Source organism: Hetaerina americana, unplaced genomic scaffold (assembly GCF_022747635.1).
Source record: "Hetaerina americana unplaced genomic scaffold, ioHetAmer1.1.p SCAF_72, whole genome shotgun sequence".
In the NCBI taxonomy this organism is placed as follows: Eukaryota; Metazoa; Arthropoda; class Insecta; order Odonata; family Calopterygidae; genus Hetaerina; species Hetaerina americana.
This window is the reverse complement of record NW_027287339.1, coordinates 316,399-341,756: the sequence shown is the minus strand read 5'-3', so window position 1 is coordinate 341,756 and position 25,358 is coordinate 316,399. Positions and strand designations below refer to the sequence as shown.

Sequence of the window (25,358 nt, the reverse complement as noted above, 5' to 3'; positions counted from 1 at the left end):
AAATAAATATATTTTTACCTTGGCTAAGAACACCAATTGTATCATCAAAAGTCATCGCCTTAATATTAAGCGACGCCAAGATGGCCTCTTTATCAGCTAGTGTGGGATCATCATTACTGGGAACTTTGGCAGACAAAATAACACACATGTCACACAGATTAACATTCACTGCTCTCAAATCAGCTCGGCTTAAAGGAGAGCCCTGTAAAAATAACACAAGGAAAAAGTGTAATTCAGCAATAAGAAATATAAATTAGGAAAGCAACACTTCTTGAATGACCAAATGATCAAGGTATTTTGCAAATTTCAATTATTTTATTACAAATTAAGAAATTGCATCACAATATTAAGCCAAATTTCACTCCTCTTTGGAGTGGAAAGCTGAATATCCTCTTCAACCAAATAGAAGAACTTATTCAGTATAAATGACAGGTAGCATTCTTTTGAAAATAACCAAATGAGAACTAACCACACATTGATAATTAATTATTCCTTCAGAAGTTGTCATTCTAAAGAGTCAGTTTATTATGAATACATTATCACAGTTCACATTTTTCTAATGGTCCATCAGGCCCTGAGAAAATTTGCAATCTGCCAGAGGTTAAATATCTGAAATATCACGTGCTTTTACTGGTTCCATTCCTGTCTAACTTGTTATAATGTATGCTATTTCAGTGAAATGTCAGCCATCGGATCACTTAAATTCTCTTAGACTAATACCATTAGTATGATCTTTTCAAACAATGTGACATTTCTTCAATTTTCTGTATATAATATAAATTTATTTCCATGAACATTTTTCTGGAAGTTATGGTGTATCATGTAATTGGTCATAAATGATGTTATTTTCAAAGACTAACAATATACCTAACCTAAGAATAGCCTAACAATATCCAGTAAAAACTATTAATTTTAATGCATTTTGTTCAGAAATGTTAAAAAAAAATTATGGACTCCATAGGAAGAAGAATTAAGATTTGGTTTTTTTGGCACAATGACTAAATAGGTCTTTTGACTCAAGGTTAAAAGACCATTCGTGTTATCTCCATCGGTTTTTTAACTATGACAATGCAGGTTTTCTTGGTTTCAAACTTATTTTCCATTTTCTTTTCCCAAGCGGAGTTGTGTTAGCTTTGCGAATACAAAGTTACACGAATCCTTGATTGTATGCAACTGGTCACACAGCTCTAATTGTGAAGTGTTGCTTATCCTTCGAGGATACATCCGGGAAATTTTCTACGTCAAACCCCTATACCATACACTCTTACGAATGGACTTATCTTAAGCTTTGGAATTAATGAGTGGCTGAGCCATTAGCTAAAGAAATAAGAAGAACCCAATCATTAATCGTTATTATTATTTATTAGATCTGCCTTCAAAAACATTTACCAAGGCTATTGATGAGAATGGAATAAAATATCTTTCAATTTTACCAAGAACTTGGAACAAGGTAACTTGGAACTTCAAGTATTCGAAAACTCTAGCGACTGGGAAATACACAAGCGGAATATAAAATAAAATGTTTAGTTATTACGATTAGCTTAGATTAACAGCTGGAGACCATCAATATCAGTGTTGTGTAAAATCAAATTTTGTTAAAATCAAGATTTTTTTCTATGCAGAAAATGTGAGCCATGATTTCCATACAAATAGGGGCTTACCTTTGCAATAATTCTTTCTCACTCAAACTTTCACCACCCCAAGTAACTTTGAATTTCAGTTTTTTCAGACAGAAAAAAATAATCAAGTTTGATTGCTTTTAATTATAGTCCTCTTTGGCTGATTAATTTTTGTAAGTATTTTTAATGGAATGCTATATTAAAAGTAATGAATTGTTTTCCTTATCCTTCAATACATGTTTTTTGAGGATGCTTGAAAATTATATGCACATAATTATATACCTGCTTACTTCTTTCATCCTATTGTTCATGCATTTTACAGTTTTTGCACAGCTTGAGCCATAAATTTTACCTGTCTCTGTTCAATGCTTTTCAATAAATTGTAAATGGATTTACATCTACAATACACTGATGAATAAAAATTTTTTCCGTTCATATTTCTTGGGATCACAATTAATAATGTTACGTCCAAGTTTTATTGAATTATTTAAAATAATTGTAATTAATGAATTATTGAAATTAATGTATTCATTATCTATGATCATAAATTATCTAATATCATTATTATTAATTATCTATTCATGTTCTGGGGATCATATGCATGCATGTTGTACAAATTTTTCTCGATTAAAAAAGTCATTAGACGCATGCATACTTGGTGCTTCTCATAAGAACTCCTTTCAAATCCTTATTCAAAAAAATTTAATGTTCTTACCATTCTGTGCATGTATATATATTCAATGTCTACCTTCATAAAAATAATATCCATACCTTTCACACTACCACTGATATTCCATGAGAAATCATAGCCACATCCACTCAAATTACCATAAATCAGCAATTTCACATAAAAACATAATGACCAGGGGAGCCAGAATTTATAACGCGTTACCACAATCATTAAAAACAAGTGATAAATTATGTAGTTCCAAATTGAAGCTCAAGAACCTGCTCCTAATGAAGCGTTATTATTCAATGAATGAATTTTAGAATGACCAGCAGTTATAGTGCATTAAGTTTCCATTACATACTTTAACCTATATGCTCTTTTTTAAACATGTTCTTAGAATTTAAATGTAACTGTACTTTGTATTTTCTTTGTGTTTGACAATTCCTATCCCTACGTGACACATATAGTTAGTGTATAATAAAAATATTATTATTATGTAATTCAAATTACTTCTCACTGGTCAAAAAAGTGTTCTCTAGATTTTATGATATCATTTTAAACATTGTAAAAATCATATTTGACCAACAAACAAATTATATTTACAACAAACTTCATGCTTGAAATTTGGGTAGTAAATCATGAATTTTCTTTTGAATCATATTTGAGTGACAAATGGATACATTTAAAAATGACAAGCCTCCACAAAAATACAACAGTTTGTATAAAATGCAAGTTTTAATATATGTTTCATATTATATGAATTTTAAATTTACTCATATTTATATGGGCCAAAGTAAACTTACATTTAGGACAGATATTTTGGGTAGATTCTGTAACATTTTCCATTCACGTCGAATGTAATCCACAGAGCCAACTATCACTACATGCTTCAGCTCATGATAGTGGAAATTGGAAGCACGAAGAGGCATAACTAGGTTTCTGAGTCCTATAAGTGGTGAGTCAGGATCAGCAAATAAACACACCACTACATGACCATTTAATACAGTCATTGCCGCCTGATTTCGATCCTGGAATAAAAGAAGGAATAAAATGAGATCCCAAAATATTCCTTTAAAGTCTAAAACATAGATATATAATATGTACATTATTTTTTCCCTAAATGGCACAATGAATAAAATGTGTATTACGATAAACTATACTGTTTTACCCAGAGAAAAAACTAGTTGTAGTTTTTTGGAGAGGTGACCGACAGCAGAGGTCATTTGCACCATTGGGGATGGGCAGGAAAGGAAGGGTGAAGAGAAACCCGGCATTGGCATTTGCCTGCTCTTTATGAAAGGTGTAAAGGGGTCCACAGCTTAACGCCCCATCTCACAGATAGTGTACTCACTCAAAGTGCTCTCCACAAAGCACCTCAAGTAGGGATCAAGATACCACTGAAAAATATTCAACACCGCCGGGATTGGGAAAAACTGGATGCTTACTAATATGCAGTCTTCAAGATTTCTTGCAGGACTCCAATGGAACATCCCAGTAGAATCATATTTCATTTCAGTCTTTTCAAAGTCAAAATCTTTGGCTTGATCATCAGCAATGCCAACCTGTAGACCCCCATTGTTATTCATGTTGGTACCACCAGAGCCCCGACTTGTAGGCCTAGAAAACAGTGACATGGTAAATCTAAAGTATTAATCAAAACTAATTACCTTAAATACTAGTCTTTCTTGAATAGAAGCAAACACCATTGAAGTATAACATAGACAAAATTACTAAAATCAAGTATAGGTAAATTTAAAGGTGTAGCTGAAGTGAATTTAACAATTAATTTTTTTATTACTATTGTAAAATGATTCATTCATAGTTTCAGCTACTCAGTACATCTGGATAACAACAAATAAGAAAATAGTCATTAGGATATTGAAATGTTGAAATTAAAGTGGTTATGAGACAGAAATAGGGAAGTTGAGATTGATGCCAAATACATTTAACGATATATAAAACAATAACAATATCACTACTCAAATTCAAAAACTTTACTTCTAAAAAGCAATATAGATGCCTACAGTAATAGATATCAAGAAACCCTACTTCCATTCATACATCACGCACTATTTGTGATAACTGGCAATAATACTAGGGATATACCTAACTGACAGCATCAAATATATCCAAACCTTGTCATTAAAAAATAAAAAAGAAGGAAGATATTTTCAATAAATTACATAGATTTAAATAATTAAATAAATATTTAACTTAATTATCATATGAAGCACTTAACTTGGAATTCATTGCTCACAAAATCATAAATGGTTATATTTATTGTATATTCATGTCTAACTGCTAAGCTCTTCAAACACTTCATCCAAATAGAAACACAAGAAAATATATCAGTGTTTATCGCCAGTTATTTAAATTAAAATGTACACCAAAAATTACAAAGATTTGATGAAGAAAGGTTTTACTCACGCAACTAAACTTACACCATGTCCTAGTTATAAATAAGCTTCACATTAATTATGCAACATGCTGGGTTTAATAAAAATCTAGTTATAATTAATATTACACTAATTCAAAATAGTGTTAAAATTGAAAAACCATTCATAAATTGATACCATGATAATAAACTATACATACTTACATTTTTACAAAAATATTTATATGAATGAGCAAAACACATTTTTAAAAAGAAATACTGAGCACTTACCCTTAAACATGGCTTAAACCCATGTTATTGTTAAGAAAGAGTATTAATCAGAAAAACATTTTCCATGAGGAATTATCAACACATTGTAACATCATGCTTTATTTATGTTAAATGAAGAGATGTATTAACCTTAAAATATTTATTAGACTTAGTTATTTTCCTTTAATTAAAGACATTATCTTTATCATGAAGCAGAAAATCGTAGCAAAAGCCTCAAATGTCAATAACTCCTACTTAAACAAATGTCATATTATATTTAAAAGAAAAAAATGTAAAAGCCATCAATATTTAAGATCCCATAGTGAACTGCCTACATCATAAAAAAGAAATGGGTACACATAAATGCAACATTGGAAGTAGGTACCTAGTAAAAATTTTTTCAAAGACAACTGCAAAAGAAATATTACTCATTTCAATAAAATACTTAATACACTAACTAAAAATAATAAGCACAAAAATAATATGAATTCATACAGTATTTTTTTGAGTATTATATACTCAATGTTGGTAAATGTTGGTAAATGCAATGTATGTTGGTAAATATGGTTAGGTAAAATTTAAACTAACTTCATGCCTGGGTTGCTTGAGGTATTACAAAATTGTCAGTGCTTGAGGAAGGAGGGCAAAAAAACTAAGATACCTACGAGCAAATTAAATGTTTCTCAATAATCAATATAAAATTACAATGACAGAAAATTCATATCTTTAGGTGATGTCAAAAAAGAATAGCTTCATACAGCATTGAAGCGACAGTGTCTATTTTTGCAGTCCCTATATCACAGTTTGATTAAAAACATTTTCAAGAAGTTTGCGAAGGGGAATAAGAAACAAATAGCATATGGCCAATATTAATCCATTGTAATTTTTTTAAGCCACCAGACAATATATTTTCAAATTATTAACAACTAGTGTGCAAGATGAGTATGGAAGGATTTCAATTTCTTCAGAGGGCCAGAAACTATTTTTATTTGGTATACCCACATGGATTCAAGTTAAGTCTATGGTTGCCATTAGGTATTTTTTGAGGTAAACTTTAATAGCAAATCCAAAAATTGTTCTTGGATACATAAATTTTGGGCTAAGAGGCTGGCACAATGCCTCCCAAATTAACGAAGCCATCTGACTTGATTAAAACTATACTGCATAACTGTACAAGTTAGACAATATTGTTCCATCCTTTCTCATTCCATACACTGTAAATGAAGCCAAATAGGAGTTCACATCAAAGGTCAAAATATACTTGGGGTAATGAGTAGGCCACTGCACCTAGGTTATTCATTACATAACAATTAGTAAACAACTATTTAAATACATTTAGACAAAAAGAAATCAATATAAAAACAAGAAACACCAACACACATCTAGGTGCACACAAACAATCATTTATAAACAGCACAATGCCAGTTATGACAACAAGAAGACAAAACAGTGAAAATGGACAAAAATGCATGCATTGACCTAACAACTGAATTTCTGGAGAAGGTATTATTTGGAAGATATAAATGGGAATTTATAGAGTCTAAAAGACAAGAAGTGAAAGAGAGAGATAGAGCTGTAAGCATACATGAGCTTTTTCACTTCATAGGCAAGGTGATAGCCAGCGTATGTCGTGTCCTCTTGATTCCTGGAATGACATGGAAATCACTTTGCCACACTCAATTAGCTTACTTTGCTTAAATGACCATGATGTTAAGTCCTGATAAATAAACTAAATAACAACTAAGAGTGATCAGTTATATTTGGAATGAAAATTACCCTTGGCATAATTAGATGCCGATTTAAAATGTGTTAATTTTCCCAAGATTTGATATATTATAACTATCCAGTCCCACATACAAAGGAATAGACAAATATTTAACACTGAAAGGAACCGTTAAAGTAAATTAAAACATTGGAAGACAGGAAACAGGAATATGATGCTGATTGTAATGTACAAAAGACATGATTAACATGAGGGAAATTAGTAAAATTTCATAATTTACTCTTGATTTAAACCACAAATTAATGAATTGTACAAACATCAAAATGCATGGAATTTTTTTGTTTCTACAGTCATGATCAAAAATGACCCATGAATGATAATTGAAAATTTGGTGAAAAAAACCAAGGCCCTTAATGATTTTTTTAATCATTTATTATTTTGTTGACTGGTTTGTAATGATCAATTTTAAATTTGAATTACAGAAGAAGAAACTTATCCTTAAGGCAAGACATACCTCAAAGAAAATGCCAAGCTAACATTGATGAATCAAATATGAGAGTAAATTACAGTCTCAACTACATTACAGCGTGACATTTTTATGGTGCAAATGTTGTGCGATTTATCTGATTGTGATAAAAGTTGGTTTTGCGTTATTGGTCTGTATTAATTTGGGATTTAAATCTGCTGGATTGCACAAAAAAATTAGTAACACTCATAAAATGACTGCTTCACCCAAAAATGGATCATGTATGTTCTCTTGCATTAAGTTATGCTCATGATAGTGTAAAATAGCCAAAAGAAAAGTGGCTTCACATAGAAATTTCAGCAGCTACCAAGGAGGATGGACCTATTGAATTCAAGCAGACCAAATTGGAATCAATTATTTTTATAAGCGATTGATTACTGAGGGAGAGAGAGCTCTGAAAATTGAATATTAATTAGAAGCTGAAGTCAATAGTACCCACTGATATTTCTGAAGGACATAATAGGAAGCTGATGATTGAAATCGTAAAGAGGATAGAACAATGCAAATGCAATACATGAAAGTGAAATTTGAGTGAAAGGACTATTAAAAGAACTATCCAAATTGCAGATGACACTGGTGGACCGTTTATTACTCAGTGTGCTATCATTCCATGATCAGTGTCTTACATACTGCAAACCCTACTTCTGGTAAATCTACATATAAATTACAGTGTTGTTCATATGGAGCTTGATAAAGTGTTCATTAAAGCCAAATAGGTTTTGCTTTTCAAAGCAAATGTTGTGCTTTTCAATAAAACTTCCTGCTGTTTTTCCTTATTTAACGCTCACATTTGGCTCGAAATAATATTATAACCACAGTAAATTCTATGAAATGGGTGCTTCAAGGGATAATAGCAGTAGAAACTGACTGGGTTAAAAGTGAAAACAAAAGAAAGAACAGTAACTGTCCTTGAATAAGAATGCTTAGGATAATATATTGAAATGGCCATATCTCTAGCTAATTTCTATGGCCTTTGAGTTAGTGACAAGTACCATGCTCACCTAATTACCTCCAAAAAGTGTCTTTTGGATGAGAGCTCTCTTGAAGCTGACTGATATATTACATAATCTAATTGGTCCCAAAAATAATTTAACTTGAAGGCAGAGTCAGCAGAATAAGATAAAAATATGTAGGCTTAAAACTAATAAGAACATACATTTAAATGCCACACAGCACAGGATTCTTTATGACAAATAAGGATAAGAAATTGATACATATAATGGTTTTCATGCAGAAAAATCAAGTGAATGGCAACAGTGAATAACACAGTGAACCTTCATTAGGTATATGTACTAGTGTGCTAACAGTGACTGGTGCTTTACGAGATTTGAAAAAGCCAGGAATATAATATCAACATTGAAATAGTGATTGTGCACTTTTTTTAATCAACGTCACTCTGACACAATATTGAAGCATTTTCATTATCAATAGTGATCATTCTGGATCACACTGTTAAAAACTGAGGGGATGTCAAAACTCATAGTGAATGTGGCTTCCTGTATCATCTTACTTATTTCCAAGTTAAAATTAAAAAATACACAAGCAATATTGATAACAATTTGAATACTTTAAATAAACTTTTCTCAAACAAATGCATCCATATTCCAAGTTATTTTACAATGATTGCTGAAGCAGGTAATATGTCAAGGAGAAATCAAAACTAAAGTTATGAAGCAGACACATAAAGATCTCTACTCATAATTTATTCTACTTAACACAGTATTTATGTGCTTTTCAATTTTGTTTGATTTTATAACCTCAGACATGTACAAAAACATGGCCTCACTGAAATGCTTAAGCACACAAAAATATGAGCATTTCGGTGCATATCAGAAAGCTAAAAGTAGTAGCATGTTTTTATTAATTAACTGGTAGTGTATTATCAAAGAAAAGATCAATATCCACTGGTGATTTTTTTTAAGAACTTCAGAATTTAAGGTAAAATGAAAATTCAGCAGTAATCCATAAATTGTAAAGAAAAAATGAGAGCTAATCTGTAATTATAGTAAAAATGAATATTTCTATACCATGAGAACATTGGCTATACTTTCAAGACAAATGGTCATTGTGTGAAATTAAAATAATAATTTGCAATAGCTCATCAGTTATAAAAGATACTCAAAGATCAGTTTCACTTTAATGGGAATCATCACTGTTCAAATGTTCAGAAAGGTGAATTGATTACTAAACCCAATGACAATTTGAAAGATAATTAATTTTTAGACAATTCTCGACTTAATCTAATGTGTGAGTGTATTTTTTTTTTGATAAATGTGACAAATATTATCTTTTCTGAATGTATATCACAGACATACAAGGCTAAGCATGGGCTAAAGAAATATACGAATTCATTATTTTATGTTATACCTATAATAGATAATCATTACTTTGGGATTGAGTATCATTTTAAATACTCACCTGTTATAACCCTGATTAGGAGATCCAAGATTATCCGATGTAGCTCTGTTAACATTGGGCTTCACTTTATTCACTTGCTTAGTAGAGTTCACCATCACCTGGGTATTTCGCTGATTTCTATTCCCCAACACTATGGTGGTGCAATTAAAACATTTAGAATTATAGCAAAAATTACCAGAGTATTTCAAATAAAGGAAGTTAAATAGTACATCATTAGAGTTTTTACTTATGAGCAGAAATTCTCTGACACATATGATTAGCTATTTGAATAAATTAAAAGAGAAAATTAATTTATGTAAGGATGAAAATAAATATTATATTATTAGTAGAAGAAAAACGCAATCCCTTTTTCTGCCACTTACTTGGATCCTCTCGATCTCTGATTGGTTCACCTATAAAAAATAGAAAAAATAAACTTGAAATTAGATGGTAACGGCTAAATTAAAATTTACTACATCAGTCAGATTCAAAAGTATTTGATGAGTAGATGTGAATTGAAAGTACTGCCAATTCAATGCATTAACTTTAATTTTTCAAACAAAATCAGAAGAGATAGTTTAAACTTAAGTGAATAATTCAGGGGATTGATTTGTTTTCTAAATTCTTTTAGCAAACATAACATCATTGAAAGCAGAATCTTTGCAAAAAGTCTATATGATATCTATGATACTATTCATTTAACTAGTAGCCAAATACCATAACTACTAGACCACTAAACACTTAACATTTGTAGAAGTTGTCCAAAATAAAACTTAACCATGCAACTAGACTAATTGTAAAACTCACATGAGCACATATAAAATAAATATTAGAACAACATTATGTGGATGAATTAAATGAGATTACCTTCACTAAAGAATCAAAAACTGCAATAATTAGTAAACAATACAGAAAATATTCAGGGAATGCAGTGTAAATTAGGATATTTATTGGAATGATAGTTGGTAATATTAAGTTTAGTTACTGTGCATGTTACATGTGGCTAGATGTATGTTGAGTGGAAAGTGGTAAATATCTAGGTTTGTTACACAATATTTTAGGTAAGTTACTAATGAAAAAAATTATTTAAAAAAGATGTGTCACTCTTTGTCACAATTAAATGGTCATATTGCAAAATATACTTTGAAGGGAATATAATTTATACATATGCATGCCTTTGTTGAAAGTCAAAAAAATGCAAATTTATATCAGAATAATTCTTCAGCTTTGCATGAAAGCAACCAAAAGTAATTGGTGGGGAATATCATTAGAAAGACAATAACAAATACATATGCAAGTTAGGCAAATTAAAGAAAATAAAATCACTATATATTTTAGTATGGGATAAACTATACTCATAGATAAATAAAGGCAAATAAAGACATTTCAAAGAAGTGAGTCAAGTTTTTACATAACGATAAAAAAAAATTATAAAGCATTTTTTTTAGTTCACAAACTCATTTTTCCAAGGCAATAAGCTTGCAGTAGATGGGCAAGTCAGCAAATTCCACTTGTCCAAGTCAATGACATGTCTGCAATTTTGGCACTCTGGGACAGAAAGTGAGTATAAGTATAAAACTTCTATGCTTGCAATGCATATTATGAAACAATGAATTAAAAAGAAAGTTATGCATTAATTTCACTTCTTCTCTCTTTAAAGACTACTTTGCTCTGAGACAAGCCGAGTTTACCGACTTCCCTTCTACAAACTTTGCATCCAAAACCATATAAATTTGTAAATGGTTTATCCCATGCTATGGCAAGGCAGGTGGGAGTCAAAATATGCACAAGCAGCCCTTCCCGCCACCCCATCATCACTAAACCCACAAAATAAACAAAAAAAACTCCCACTCTCATCTTCCACCTCTTTGAGGGGAAAAAAAAGTTATACCTCTCACGTGAACCTTCTTGGGTAACTCAGGTGGCGTAAACGTAGGGGGAGGGTGGTGGTCATCTGTAAGGGAAACCACACGCCTTTCTGAAGGTTATCTCTCCACTGTGGTCCATAATAAGTTGACAGGCAGGTTATGTGAGTTAAAAGTGTGAAGGCTTATGGGAGGGTTTTCAGGTATGAGGTTTCTCAATGAATGAGTGTGACTGGGTGACTCATAAATGGAAAAGAAATTGCCATGAAGAAATGACTTTTAATTTGTTAGTTGCATAAATAATATTTCACCAATATGAGATATATATTACAAGATATCAGTATTAGTTCCAAAGTGAAACTGCTTTTAAATATTCAAGAAATAAACTTACAAATTATTAAGTTGCATGAGGCATTTATTTTTGCAACCAACCTAATAATGAACAATGTAAGATTCAACTACTAATTTTGACATCTAATATAGAATTAATTTAATCTATTTCAATACCATTAGCTTGATCAACACACAAATGTGCTACATTAATAGTCATAAATTCTGAGAAAATAATATTTTCAAACTGAATATTGAAAACATTTCAAGAAACATCAACTACACTCTTGTATACATAACCTACAGTAACATGAAAATGATTTTTTCAGATATTTATTAAAAACCAAACACTTCTCTACAATAAACATTAAACATTAGAATTTTATCATTGCTTTAAAAACTATAGTATATTGAATAATATCTAACATAAAAAAGTATTAGATTATGTGAGCATGCAAAGTAACTGGCTTTAATTTCAATTAGCATGCACTTAGCTATGTACAATCAAATGTATCATACATCAAGTAGCATGCATAAATTCTACAGCATCATCTAATGGCCTCTTATTGGCATTAAACATGGATGAATGCACTAATTCGTAAATTAGAAGACGCAAAAACTGATAGCGATAGCTTACCATGCTCAATACAAGCAAGGCCTATCACAGAGGATGAAAAAGATTTTTCTTTCAGATGCAATTTTGATCTATGTACAGAGAAATTAAGTCCTGCAGTGAAGAAATTCAACACTTGACTACAGTTTACAGGGGCTCAACCCTAGTAACAAAAAGTCTATTTGGATAACATCTTGAATACTGCTTATTTATCACACCAAGACTGTAGTAATGAAGGCTCAAGATTTTTCTAACATAAGCAGCAGTGCCGTGACCAATAATTATACAGGTTTTGTGTTGTGTCTATTAGGCAACTTGTATCTAAAAAAAAGGAAAAATAAAATACTGTTTCAAATGAAAATAGGTGATAGCTTCAAAGTTCTAAACTGTGACATTTATATTAATAATGTTACAGTACAAAAATATAAGCATTATAATTATCAATGAATCACCTAACTTACTTGTATAAGTGTAGTCCTCACCTATAGGCATGTAAGGAAAATTGGAGCAAGAAATGGGAGCAGAGGCATGGAGGGGGATTAGGGGTGAATGGAAATAGGAGGACAAAGAGATGAGGAAAAAAGAAGAGAAAGAGGTTTTAGTGCATAAACCAAAGAAACAACAGAGAACACAGAATGGAAGTCAATTTTCCACAATTGAGAAGACAAATGAACATCAATTTTTACACATCAAAGTTGATTTCACTTCTTGATGCAAAATTGATACTCTTTACACATATATACCATTTACTAACCAAAATGAGATTACAATACTTCTGTGCATGGATCTTGGCTGAAGTTTAGACAGAAACATATGTTGATGAAACAATCCCAAGAGACTATAACCAGAAGATTCAAGTCCAGATGATACTATTAAAAAGGTTGCAATAGAGAAGGGAGCAGCATCAAAACAAAATAATGTGATAACAGGGAGGGGTATGATGCAATTACTTCTAGTAGATTAAAATAAAAAATATATGAGTGAACTAAAAAAAATTCAGAAAAATTCAATGGAGGAAAATACTTCTATATAAAAAATAATATCTCAATTGACACAACTATTTTAGTTGTGGAAAAATATTTTTAAAGTGGCAACAGAAATGATTACAGAGTGGGAAAGCTTCATAAACAGATAATAACTGCCATAATAGCTTACCAAATCTCCCTTCTCCACAAAATGTTGGACAGAAAAAAATACCAAAAACATTGACCAGGAATAGGAGTTAGTTGTTAAAGAGTACATGCATTCACGACAGAGGTCTGACACTAATGGGAGATGACAATCAACCCAGACTATTTTCTGTACCCACAGTATCCTACACAGAACACATGACAGAGCAGTTAAGCAACTGGTGAAAACACAGATGGTCAAGGTGCATGGATGGGGAGACGGTGTATAATATATTTCCCAAAACTGTTCTCATGAATGGTATAGCAAACTTGGCAGCCACAAAGCTCCCTCCTCATATTTCTGGCTGTAAGGAAACCCAGAGGATTTCACAACAATTATTGCAAATCATCAAGTCATGCAATTTAATTTTCTACCCAAAATAACCTTTTTACCTGTATCCTAACTAGGGTATCATGCTGAAGAGAGTAATAGTAGTCTCTATTGTTTCACAGCCAGATTCTACATTGCAATTCATAAGATGATTCTGAGATTTCTATGGAAAATGAGAACTGTGGAAGGAGGAAGTTGGACAATAGGATTGTAGAAGAGAGGATTCTTATGCAGACACTCATGCAAAGTTAGTCAATGAGCTGATTAGTCTATGAATAGGAAATAAGGAATCAAATAGTGTCACTGAAGCGTTGACAACACCAAGGCATTAGGAAGAACCAGTCACAGTGACTGACTAAGTATACAACAGGTTTACGAGACACCAAACATGAAAAAACAACCTTTCTGTATAAACCTAGTAAGCTTTTATTTATTTAGCAACACAGACTGAGGATATTATCAGGTGAAACTTTCCATGTGTCATCATTTAATAGATTCAAACAGCAAAAAATACTAGACAGAAATAAGCACATTATCGATTCCAAGTGAAAGAGATATATTGAAGTAAAACAATCAATTGCTGTTAAATTAAAAAAAAGATTGATAATATGCTTGTCCATGCTAAAGGGTTAGAATTTATTTTATTCCTCAGCAGAATTTTTATCAGTGGATGACAGTTGACACTTGAACTAATCCATCATCTTAAGAATGCTAGTAGAAGCGAGGAAAATTTCAGCTATAAGACAACTGGGTGGGATGAAATAGTTATTGGCACAGATACACAATTAAGCTTTTCTAAATGGTAGTCCACAGGGAGGCACAAATTGGAAGAAGAGTAAAATAAGAGAGAATGGATGAACAATAGATTGTTCAGAGGTTGGGAGGCTGGAGATGTGTGCGATACGTACTTGCCCTCCCCACCATCTGCACGGCACGAACCCCCTTCCGGAATGTGGCCACTGCACCCGACGATAGCACCATGAGTAATACAGAAAGAGAGGAGGGAGGAGGGGAAGCAGCAGGGAATGCAGGTTGGGGTGAGGAGATACGGGTGAAAGTGGAGAGAGAAAAAAAACAGTGTTAGTCAGTGGGGGTGGAAAAGGTATGTGAGGAGAGCATGAGGACGGCACTAAGGTAAATAAGGATAATACTTTACAACTGAGGAGTTTCTGCAAAGTAAACCATGGTTGATGCCTGCAGTTTAGTAGGCAAGCGTGTATACCAAATAACACAAGGATAAAAAAATACATATGCATTTAACAAATAGTAATTATCATGTACTTTTTAAAAATTTTCTGCAATAGCAGCAGCAGCAATCCATACCAAGCCTAAACATTGACAGTGTAAGACACCGCTCACAGGCAAATTCCTAGGAACAATCCAATGTAAAGGCTCTTTAAAAAGATTGTAAGCTTCATTCGGTTTCCGGTCATAACTAGCATAGGCTACCTAAAAGAGAATCCACTGACTGCATGTATAGCCTGTTATATGTAAGAATGGGAGGATTTAGTTATGCCAAGCACCTACAGGGTGAGAGAGGGTGTGTGTTCATTTTTGGCAGTGGCTGCTTATTTCACCAAAAATAAATATGTTAGTTTAATTACATACAATCAGTGTTAACACTTTCCTGAATTTTATTTCAATGCAAAAATATGAGCCATGAAACCTCCTCTTTTAATAATTTTACTGGCTATCATATTTGCCCAAATAGTGGATGACATGGCGTCAGTTTTTAAGAAAAATTATCACAAAGTAGACAATAATTATTGAAGAATTTTAAATATGTAATTACTCTACACTATTATGCCAACACTGCTAAAGAAAATGAAGAAAACTATACAACACGCATCTACAGTAATAAATCATGTTGATCTACCATGCATTTCAATGTAGATAATAAATGGCCAAAGCTTTTTTTAAGTGCTTGATATAAAAAAGATTTTAATCAAGATCAAAACTTAACATCTGTTTTATTACCATGCAGAGAGTAACAATATTTTGAAGCATTTCATTCCTGCTCTTCGCAGCAGACATAGAGATGGTGTTGGCAAAAATTATTCCCTAGCATGTGTAACTAAAAATATAAAATTAGGCATTCAAAATTAAATCTGAACCAATTAATAATTTTGATGTCAGCACTAGCTTCATTCAGTCGTATGAAAATATACTTATGTCCCCCATATTTTGTACTATATCAGTCCACTTTAATCCATTGATTGAGCTGGTAGCTGAATATACTTTAACATGAACGTTATGATTAAATTTATGTGAAACTGTAATTTTAATTAAAAGGTTAATAGTTTGTAAAATTTTACTCATTATTAAGCAAATATGTAAAAGACTTATTTATGATATTGATAGTTGCCATCCCTTATATTTGGGTCAATACGATATTGCCCGAGGGTGAATTAAAAAAATGTAAATCAGCAGTGCTTACCTTTAGTATCTTAGATGCAAAATATGTCTTGCCCAAGATTAATTCAATGCAATCAGTGCTTCATGTTTGCAATTTAATGACTGAAACAAGCAGATCTAAAACAATGCATTATTCATAAGAGGTCTTAAGGCTCCTCAACAATAACAGCTGACTGCACTGAATGGTCACATAGCCTTCCCACCCTGAGTTTAAGCCAGCGTACATTCTTAAGGGGAACTAGCATGTATAATAGTATTAGGAGCAGCAAAAACGAGTGTGCGACAGAGAGATAGATGGACAGAGACAGACAGAGACTTGGTAGATAGATAGTAGATATATATATATAGATATATATAGATAGATATATATATATAAAGACAGGAGGAGAGGAGTATATCATCCCCTACCCTCCGTATAGTTCTGATAGGTTGCTGTGTTCAAGCCACCCTTCACCATGCCTGCCTGCACCATGATCATCCCCACATCTGCAATGGGAGAAGAAGAGAGGGCCCAGAAAGAGAGAGAGAGAGAGAAAGAGAGAGAAGGCAAGGTTCCCATCAGTACAGCACAAGATTTCTCCCTTCCCTTTGCAAGATATTTTTGCTCACTTGCTCACCACAAGATTAAGTTGCCTGCAACTTTTTAAACCTGGCACCAGTTGTGGATTTGGAGAGGATTAGGTCTGATTAGGAGTCATGTTAGCCTTTCTGATCCTCTTTTGGACCTAATCGGACTAAACAACCTTTCCATTTCCGCTTTTAAGTCTGACTAGGTCCAATAATTATATCATGCACAAAGGAAATAACATCATCTTCAGTGGAGATTATGCTAACAGAGGAACTTTCTTTGACATTGCAAAAGTTTGCAAATGGTTGTGTCTCCACCATTGATTTGAGATACACTACATATTTAGCTCTTTCAACTCAAAAGGTGACATTTTTAAGGGTAAGATCTAAATACAATAAAAAATGGTGGTTAAAGTATACCAATATGAATTGCTAAGAACGGAAATTAACAAAGGATGCAGAAGGCAATGGTAGAGGGAAGAGATACAAGATGAGGAGGATACTGTTTGGGTGTATGGAGAAGGACACAACCTGGCACCTGACCTGCTGATTAGTCAAAGTATGACTTCATTAAAAATGCAAGTGATAATTTGACAGACTGTAGCGATATTATTATTCAATTTGAGAACACTCTAAAGCACAGAAATCTACTGTTTATTTAAAGTAAAAAATACAATATGAAGGAGCCTAGCGAACAGTAAATTTATCCATGGTTTTGGCTCATCCTAATATTTTTTGCTCCAGTGAAAGTTCATCTTAGTCTATTCAATGCTATGACAAGAACAAAATTTGAGACACCGAATGCACTAATGTAGATTTTGAAATATATTAAACTAAAACACACAAAAGTCAACACATATACAATGAGAATGTTTTCACATATTTCATAGCAGGCCTCAAGACTTATAATAATGCCATATTTTAGTTTAAATATGCATTTAAATAATAATTCATAAAATAACACTGGTATTAAATCCCAAAATGTTTACAGAATAACAAATAAGTGAGAACGGCATTATAAACTGAAAACATTTTTTTATACACAAGGAAGATTTAAACTCATAAACCAATAACACTTTAATGGATAGTTATGTAGTGCAATTATGACCATATGATAACCACAAGAAAAACATAATTTGTAAACCAAGCCAATTTGTATTCCTACATCAATGCTGTGTTTCATGGATGAAAAAAATCTCAAATATAATATTCTATAAAATAAATCTCATTTAAACTTGAAAAAACAAAGTATGGTGGTATTGACATTTAAAAGTTGATTTAAGAAATTATAAATGTGTCATAAAAATTAATGAAAGTGTTAACTAATAGATTGGGAACAAGTAGGTAATTACAATGCAAAAAAGTTTCACAAAAATTGGGATGCAATAATCGTGAAATTGATATGCAAGGTTTCTCAATACTATAAAAGGATTATCAAAAATCAGTTATTACAGTGGTGAAAAAAACAATGTAAGTTCTTCGAAAAAATCTGGTTAGTTATTGATTTTTAATTTCAAAAAGTGGTTTTAAATGAAATAAAGAAGTGTGAAAATTTTTGCATGCACTAAAACACACTGCAAAAACATCTAACACACAGCCGTCATTATATCAGGCAAAACTGTAACTGCTATTAAAGAATGAATTTAAGAAATGCCTCTTCCTGAAAGTTACAGGGAGCAGAAAACAGATGAGCTCTGGGCAACTATGGCTTTAAATCACATGATATTCTTGTAAAATATGGAACATTAAATAATTTATACAGGCATATCTCTAAATGGATTTGTACCAAATAATGATCACTGATAATCCCCATGGCTCATAATTCAGAATACCATACAGTCAAACTTTCAAAGTTACCTCACGATGAACACTTCTTCCATTTAGACTCGGTAAATGATGACACACAAAACCTGTTCATTAGATACTAGAATCAACAGTCAAGAATGAAGAACCAAAAATCACACCACAAATAAACTTACATTGCACACATTTCATTGGACAACAGGTATTATAAAATAAAAGTATAAAAAATAATTACATCTTAAAAATAAACATGTTTATACGAACTTTTTATATTAAAACTATTCTCTTGAGTGATTTAAAACCATAGTTCCATGGCAAAATGAAGGCATCGAAGAAGTGAACGTGAAAACTTCAAAAGAACTTAACAAGATCTGGATAAGATATAGACAAGGAGAATGAGGCCATTTGCAAGCTAAGTGTCTCAAGTTGTGATAAGACACAAAGAAGTGGTAAAAAAGATAAAATTTAGATAAAAAATAATTTGAAAAATAGGAGTACTCACAGTTCTTGCACTTGCATTTCTTGATTAATGTTTCATCTTTAATTTCATCATGGCAAGCCTTACAGTAAAACCATGCCCTAGAAAGAGTTAAGGATTTTAAGTCCATGTACATGTGTAAGAACTTTAACATTTTCTTTTCCTCTACTCTGATACAAAGATGAGTGTTTCAAAATATTTTCACAAATGATAAAGCAACAACTTTTTCATAAATTAGGCACAATAAAGTAAAAGAAGATATCTCTTTCAGATGAATTTTAATTGAACCATTTAGAGCTTTGACATCATAGCTTTCACTATACACATTTTTAATCATTTGTAATGCAAAAAACATTAATTTAATATATCATACATTAAATGGATAGGTGAAGCATCAAAACAACTGAATTAATCTGTTTAAACACAGCCCCAGTATTTCTCCAAAATACATTGTGAATGCCACTTTGACTAAATAAATGTTAGTAAAAAGAGACTGCAAGAGATAACATTCTCTCAGAAGATAAATAATTTGGTACACTTCAATTTTTAGTTGAGATACAATTACATCTTCACAAGCTTATACCTGACAACTATTTGAAGCATACATTAATTTATATAGAGTGGTGAGGATTGCAGAGAGAGGCAATTTTGATGGGAAGCATTTGAGTTGTGGGTGTGGCAAAGAATAAAGAACCTTAAATTGAAAGAAAGAAAAACAAACAAAGTTGTTCTAGGCATGATAAGGGAAAAGTTTGTCAGAAAAAATGCAAAGGTAGAAAAATTGGATGCCAGGCATAGTGAGCGAAAATGGATAGTTGAGGTCTGATATGAAGGGAGAATAAAGTGAATCATTACAAGTTGAGTGAGTAAAAGTAGAGTGCATCAGACAAAAAATTCCAATGATTAAAACCCATTAGCTACAAACATTGATGCAATAGGAGAAGGAAGGATGTGGATAGGAGGGAAGGGAATGCCTCCTGCTGGTACCAAAGGATAATCTGCTTATCAGATAATTAGGAATTTGGTGTTTAGTGCTCTAATATGCATCACGCAAATACGTACATCTTTCAAAATATAAGGAACGTTTCTAAAATAAAAACTGATTGTGAACACCGAAGCATAAATGAAAAGTGAACCTTAACATGCTTATATCTCTCCGTTGCTTAAACATATTATGAGTAGTAATTTATGTATATGTATGCATATAGATATATATCCATACAACAATATATATATATATGTATATATATATATATATGTATGTATATATGTATGTATGTATATATGTATGTGTGTGTGTGTGTATATATATATATATAATATATATATATATATATATATATATATATATATATATATATATATATATATATATATGTATATATGTATGTGTGTGTGTATATATATATATGTCTCTCTCTCTCTTTCTTCTCTCTGAGATTTTTGGGACTAATTAAACATTAAAAGGCCAATTAAACATTAAAATTGGTGGGCAAAAACTAGAGAAGTTTAACCTATCTTGGGAATTTTTTCTTTTAAAATGGTTTAAGTGGTTGGGTTGTTAAAAGAAGAGCTGTACTAGGTGAAGAGGCTGTCACAAGAAGATGGAACTAGTTAGAGGGATTTTAGAACAAAATTGTAAAAACTTTGATATTGATAATACTTTTTCATGGCAGGGATAATAGGTCGCTAAAGCAAGATGATTGACATGGATTAGAGGCTTTTGAAATTTGGGAGTGGAGAAGGATGGAAAAGGTAAAAGTAGTAGTTTTGAGGGGAGGCGACTGACAGCTAAGGTCATTTGCACCATAGGGGATGGACAGGAAAGGATGAAGGGTGGAGAGAAACCCGGTGTCGGCATTAGCCTACTCTTTACAAAAGGCCCCAAGGGCTCCGCAGTTTAACGTCCCATCCGACGGATGGCGTACTCACTCAAAGTGCCCTCCACAAAGCACCTCAAGTAGGGATCGAGATACCTCTGAAAAATTTCAACACCGCCGGGATTTGAACCCGCACCCTCAGGGTGGGAAGCCAGTATGTTAGCCCCCTCACCATCTCGATCCCAAAAGGTAAAAGGGATAGCAAATAAAACAAACAGAAAAGGTACTATGCATAGTGGGGGAGAAGAGAGGATTTTTGGGGGAAAACCAAAGGAAGCAGGAAAGCATTTTGATTGGTTATGTGTTGTTGAAGACTGAGATAGCTGGGAGAAAATTAGGCAAGTCGGGTATGGGGTGGAAAAGGATAGTCATGTTGGATGGAATGAAAAGGTAAAAACTATGTGGAATTGACTATGTTTTGTCGTAGAATGAGGTGTCAAGTTGTGTATTGTTAGATGAAGTTAAGATATACAACCATGTTCATCTGCGCCCATCCAGAACCTACCTTAAACAGTAGAATACCAATTAATTAATGTGATACTACACACTCCTGAACTACTGAGTCCTAACTAATATGAGAAAAATATCCTTAAACCCCACACTCATTATTCCAATAACTTATGCTTTAGATACACATACCGTATAGCTCTTTTAATTCAGTCCAAAATTCCTATTATTTTGCACCCTTTACCTTAAATTACCAGATTCTTCCTTTTATTACTATCTTCAGCATCCAATATGCATACTCAGCATCCTTTGAATCCACTTGTCCCGCCTTCTTTCAATTTCTACCAACTACTTCTTTTATTCCCTACCATGCATGTCCATTTTATTTTTCCATTCTCCTCCAAACCCACATCTCAAAAGCCTCCAAACCATACTTATCCTCCTGACTCAATCACTTGTTTCCCAGCCACATAAAATTATGCTCCTATGCTTAATAAAAATAACTCTTGTGCTTACCTTTTCACTTCATCAGCTGACTGAGCAATGAAAAATCCTTGAGTATTTGCTTGGATTTTAGCACCTCTGGGGTTGATGGAGATCTTGCTGTCACTTCCATCCTCACCCTTAATCTCAATTGCCAACAATAGCAGTTTTAATTTTGTGAAGCACAATCTGTCAAAATGGATAGGATACCAGGAAATGAACACATAAAATAGTTATAAAAACTGATTGCTATCGTTCCAAAGTGAAAATTATGCACAAAGATAATGTGTATATTCTAAATGTGCATCAAATGCATCAAACTTACAGTTGCAAATATTCAAAATGGTCGCTAGGACAAAAATAAGCTACTGCTGAATTATAGACAGTGTGGAGTGACTTAATTATCTATTATTTGAAAGAATATTTATAAATTATAAAAGAATATTTTCACATCAAAGAAAAGGCAAATGATGGCAAAAATTATCCGATGAAGGAAATCAGCATATGGAGATCCAGCCTAATTTAATTCACACACTGAGGAAAGTCACCTAAAATAATTTAAGCATTTACTTACATTCCATGGTTCAAAACTTGATGCAAGAGACCATTCATAATATAATATGCTGTAAACTAAGGCTTCAGATTCAACACAGGATCTAAGATACATGAATGAACAGGTAATCCAAGAATTCAGGTCTGGATGCACAATTATACATAATGATTCCTGTTCTCTAGGCTCAACATTATAACATCTGGATACCCAAGTATTCATGATGGAGAGCTGGATCCAATATTACATTATCCAGGTTCAGATACCCAACTATCAACAAAACATAATGAAATAATCAAGATTTTCATGTCATATCCTGAAGTACTTAATCAAATTCTTTTAAGTATGCCTACAGGACTTCTCAGTTATGTACGCTATTGCTCTACCATTGTTCATTTTTTCCACATAACTTTTTTCCTTTGCTTATTTCTTGTATTTCTTTTACTGCCTATCCCATACAGATGAATTTGAATAGCATTGGTCAAAGGGGTTGAGTTCTTGCCAAGCTCCAAATATTTTTGCTTCTCTTTTTCTCTTTTATTTGTACCGCAGTTTTTTGAATTTTTGGGACTCATTGGCTTATATCATACCATTACCATCTTTTCCAAGTTTTATTCCATAATATGAAATTCTTGTTCAACTTGACTTTTCCACGGAGACTTCTACAGGCTTAGAGGTGCCATATACAACAGCTTGTTAGCATATATAATTTTTTCCCCACCAATATCATTAATAGTATGGCTTCACTTATTTATTTGCTCTTTCTGATGCAAAATGACCATTGAACTCTTGTCTACAATCTCCAGTGTCCAGCTGCTAAGTTATTCTATCTTTCTTGGAATGTGACAGCAGACTCAAGATTTGATGTTCCTTGCACTTAAAGACAGCAAACAGCTACATTCCATTTGGTAGCATCTTTAATTATTCCAAACAAGATGTCTTTAGTTGATCCTTGATTACTTAAATTAATTACTCTGCTGACTCTATATACTGTAAGCACCATGTTTTACTTTAGGTCTTTCGAAGCTCTATCAAATTCTCTTCTTGATACTTCTGGACCTGTCTTCTTTCTTGACTATGCTCACATATTACATCAAACTTTAACAGGTTTCTTGTCTTGGCATAGCTCCTTGGTATAATATTTCTGAACATATTCTAACTTCATCTTCTGTATTCATATTCCTATTCATTTCATTTTTTACGTATTGCTTTTTGTTTTGGTTTCTTGGAAGTAGAAATACCTTTTCACTATTTATTATTAAAATAGAAAGAAAGACTCGTACTTTTCCACAGATTTTATTATACGGTACAACGCATTTCACCAACTTGCGGCATCATCAGGTACAAATTTGCAAAACAGACAGAGCAAGCATATATACCCTCAGGACAGAGTGGGGGCGGGGAGGGTTGGAAGGATTTGAGGGGGGTGGGGGCTCGCAGGTGCGTTGATGGATTGTTTTGACCATTTCCAGGCTAATTTCTCGGAGAGGAGTACTTTGTAATGAGCAATTATTCCCATACCCCTCCCCACTCCTCTCCGAGAAATTAGCCTGGAAATGGTCAAAACAATCCATCAACGCACCTGCGAGCCCCCACCCCCCTCAAATCCTTCCAACCCTCCCCGCCCCCACTCTGTCCTGAGGGTATATATGCTTGCTCTGTCTGTTTTGCAAATTTGTACCTGATGATGCCGCAAGTCGGTGAAACGCGTTGTACCGTATAATAAAATCTGTGGAAAAGTACGAGTCTTTCTTTCTATTTTAATAATGGATATCAATTACTTCCACGAAGTGAAGCCTGAAACAATAGAATACCTTTTCACTAGTTTGTGTAGTATTTCAGTATTTCTTCCCCTTAATGGTTCATCATGGATTCTAAACACTAGCTTTCCATCTATTATTCCTCGGACTTTTACACCTGTAATATTTTTACAGAGGGATTCTTCACCTTTCATTTTTTGCATTCTTCTTCCTTCTATAAACCTCTTATCTTCCTTTCATTTATCCCCATACAGGATCATACAACTTATTCATAAATTGCTCATCTGATATTTCTGTATTTGCCACATTCATATAATTTCATCTTCCTTCAATGTTAACAACATGTTATAGACCATGCAATTTTACTATTCTCAATAGTAAATTGAGAGTCAGCATATTTGGAGAATGAGATTAGTTTTGCATATCTAAAGATGGATACATGTTTTCAGCAAGAATACAAAACAGAATAGATCACCTATTTCATATAATAGGCATTGATTGCTATGAGATGGTCAAGGATACATGAAAGACATTAAGAGGAAATATATGACAAGATGGTGCAAAAGAGGGCTACCTTTATTATTTACAATGCTGATTATTCCCATGATATTAAGTTGTATAATATAGTAAGCATTCAAACTCATACATCACTTTGATTTTCAAGACTTCCAGATATTCCCAAGTTATTTTCCAAGTTTCAATTATTTCGACTCCAGTATCACATTATCTGAAGCCATTGCAAGTTGCAACATGCTCAGTTTACCTAATCCAGCTTCTAATTATGTTAAACGCTTTCTACATGTGTATTTCATCACATTGAGGAACAGTTAAAAGTCAAACGAGGAAAAGTCAGGGCAGCAGGGATGAGGAACACACTTAACCTTGATTGTCGTGAAATATTCAGCAACAAAATTTATGAAGTGCAGTGGTGCGTTATTATGGAGAAGCACTGAGCCCATTTCATTAAAATGTTACCTTTTGCATTTGATATTAAATTGAAGACCTTTCAGTACATCCTTATAGTATGCTCCATTTACAACTGTATTTGCTGTGATCACATGCTGATACTACATTCCATGAATATCATT

General features: G+C 32.7%; 1 protein-coding gene across 25 annotated transcripts in view; it reads right to left on the bottom strand.

The window, feature by feature from the left end:
- slo (calcium-activated potassium channel slo) overlaps positions 1–25,358 on the bottom strand; it is a 305,693-nt gene that overhangs the window by 20,182 nt on the left and 260,153 nt on the right. For 7 of the 25 annotated variants that reach the window (XM_071595986.1, XM_071595985.1, XM_071595984.1 and 4 more), the window contains 12 exons: positions 21,994–22,149; positions 19,175–19,251; positions 16,711–16,788; positions 14,796–14,846; positions 12,849–12,869; positions 11,471–11,533; positions 9,963–9,992; positions 9,601–9,730; positions 6,519–6,578; positions 3,735–3,906; positions 3,093–3,317; positions 19–202 (listed from right to left, as the gene is read on the bottom strand). In XM_071595986.1, the coding sequence (XP_071452087.1) occupies positions 19–202; positions 3,093–3,317; positions 3,735–3,906; positions 6,519–6,578; positions 9,601–9,730; positions 9,963–9,992; positions 11,471–11,533; positions 12,849–12,869; positions 14,796–14,846; positions 16,711–16,788; positions 19,175–19,251; positions 21,994–22,149 (1,247 nt within the window). The remainder of the gene's footprint in view (positions 1–18; positions 203–3,092; positions 3,318–3,734; positions 3,907–6,518; positions 6,579–9,600; positions 9,731–9,962; positions 9,993–11,470; positions 11,534–12,848; positions 12,870–14,795; positions 14,847–16,710; positions 16,789–19,174; positions 19,252–21,993; positions 22,150–25,358) is intronic. The other 18 variants (XM_071595992.1, XM_071595994.1, XM_071596008.1 and 15 more) reach the window with 15 other exon arrangements.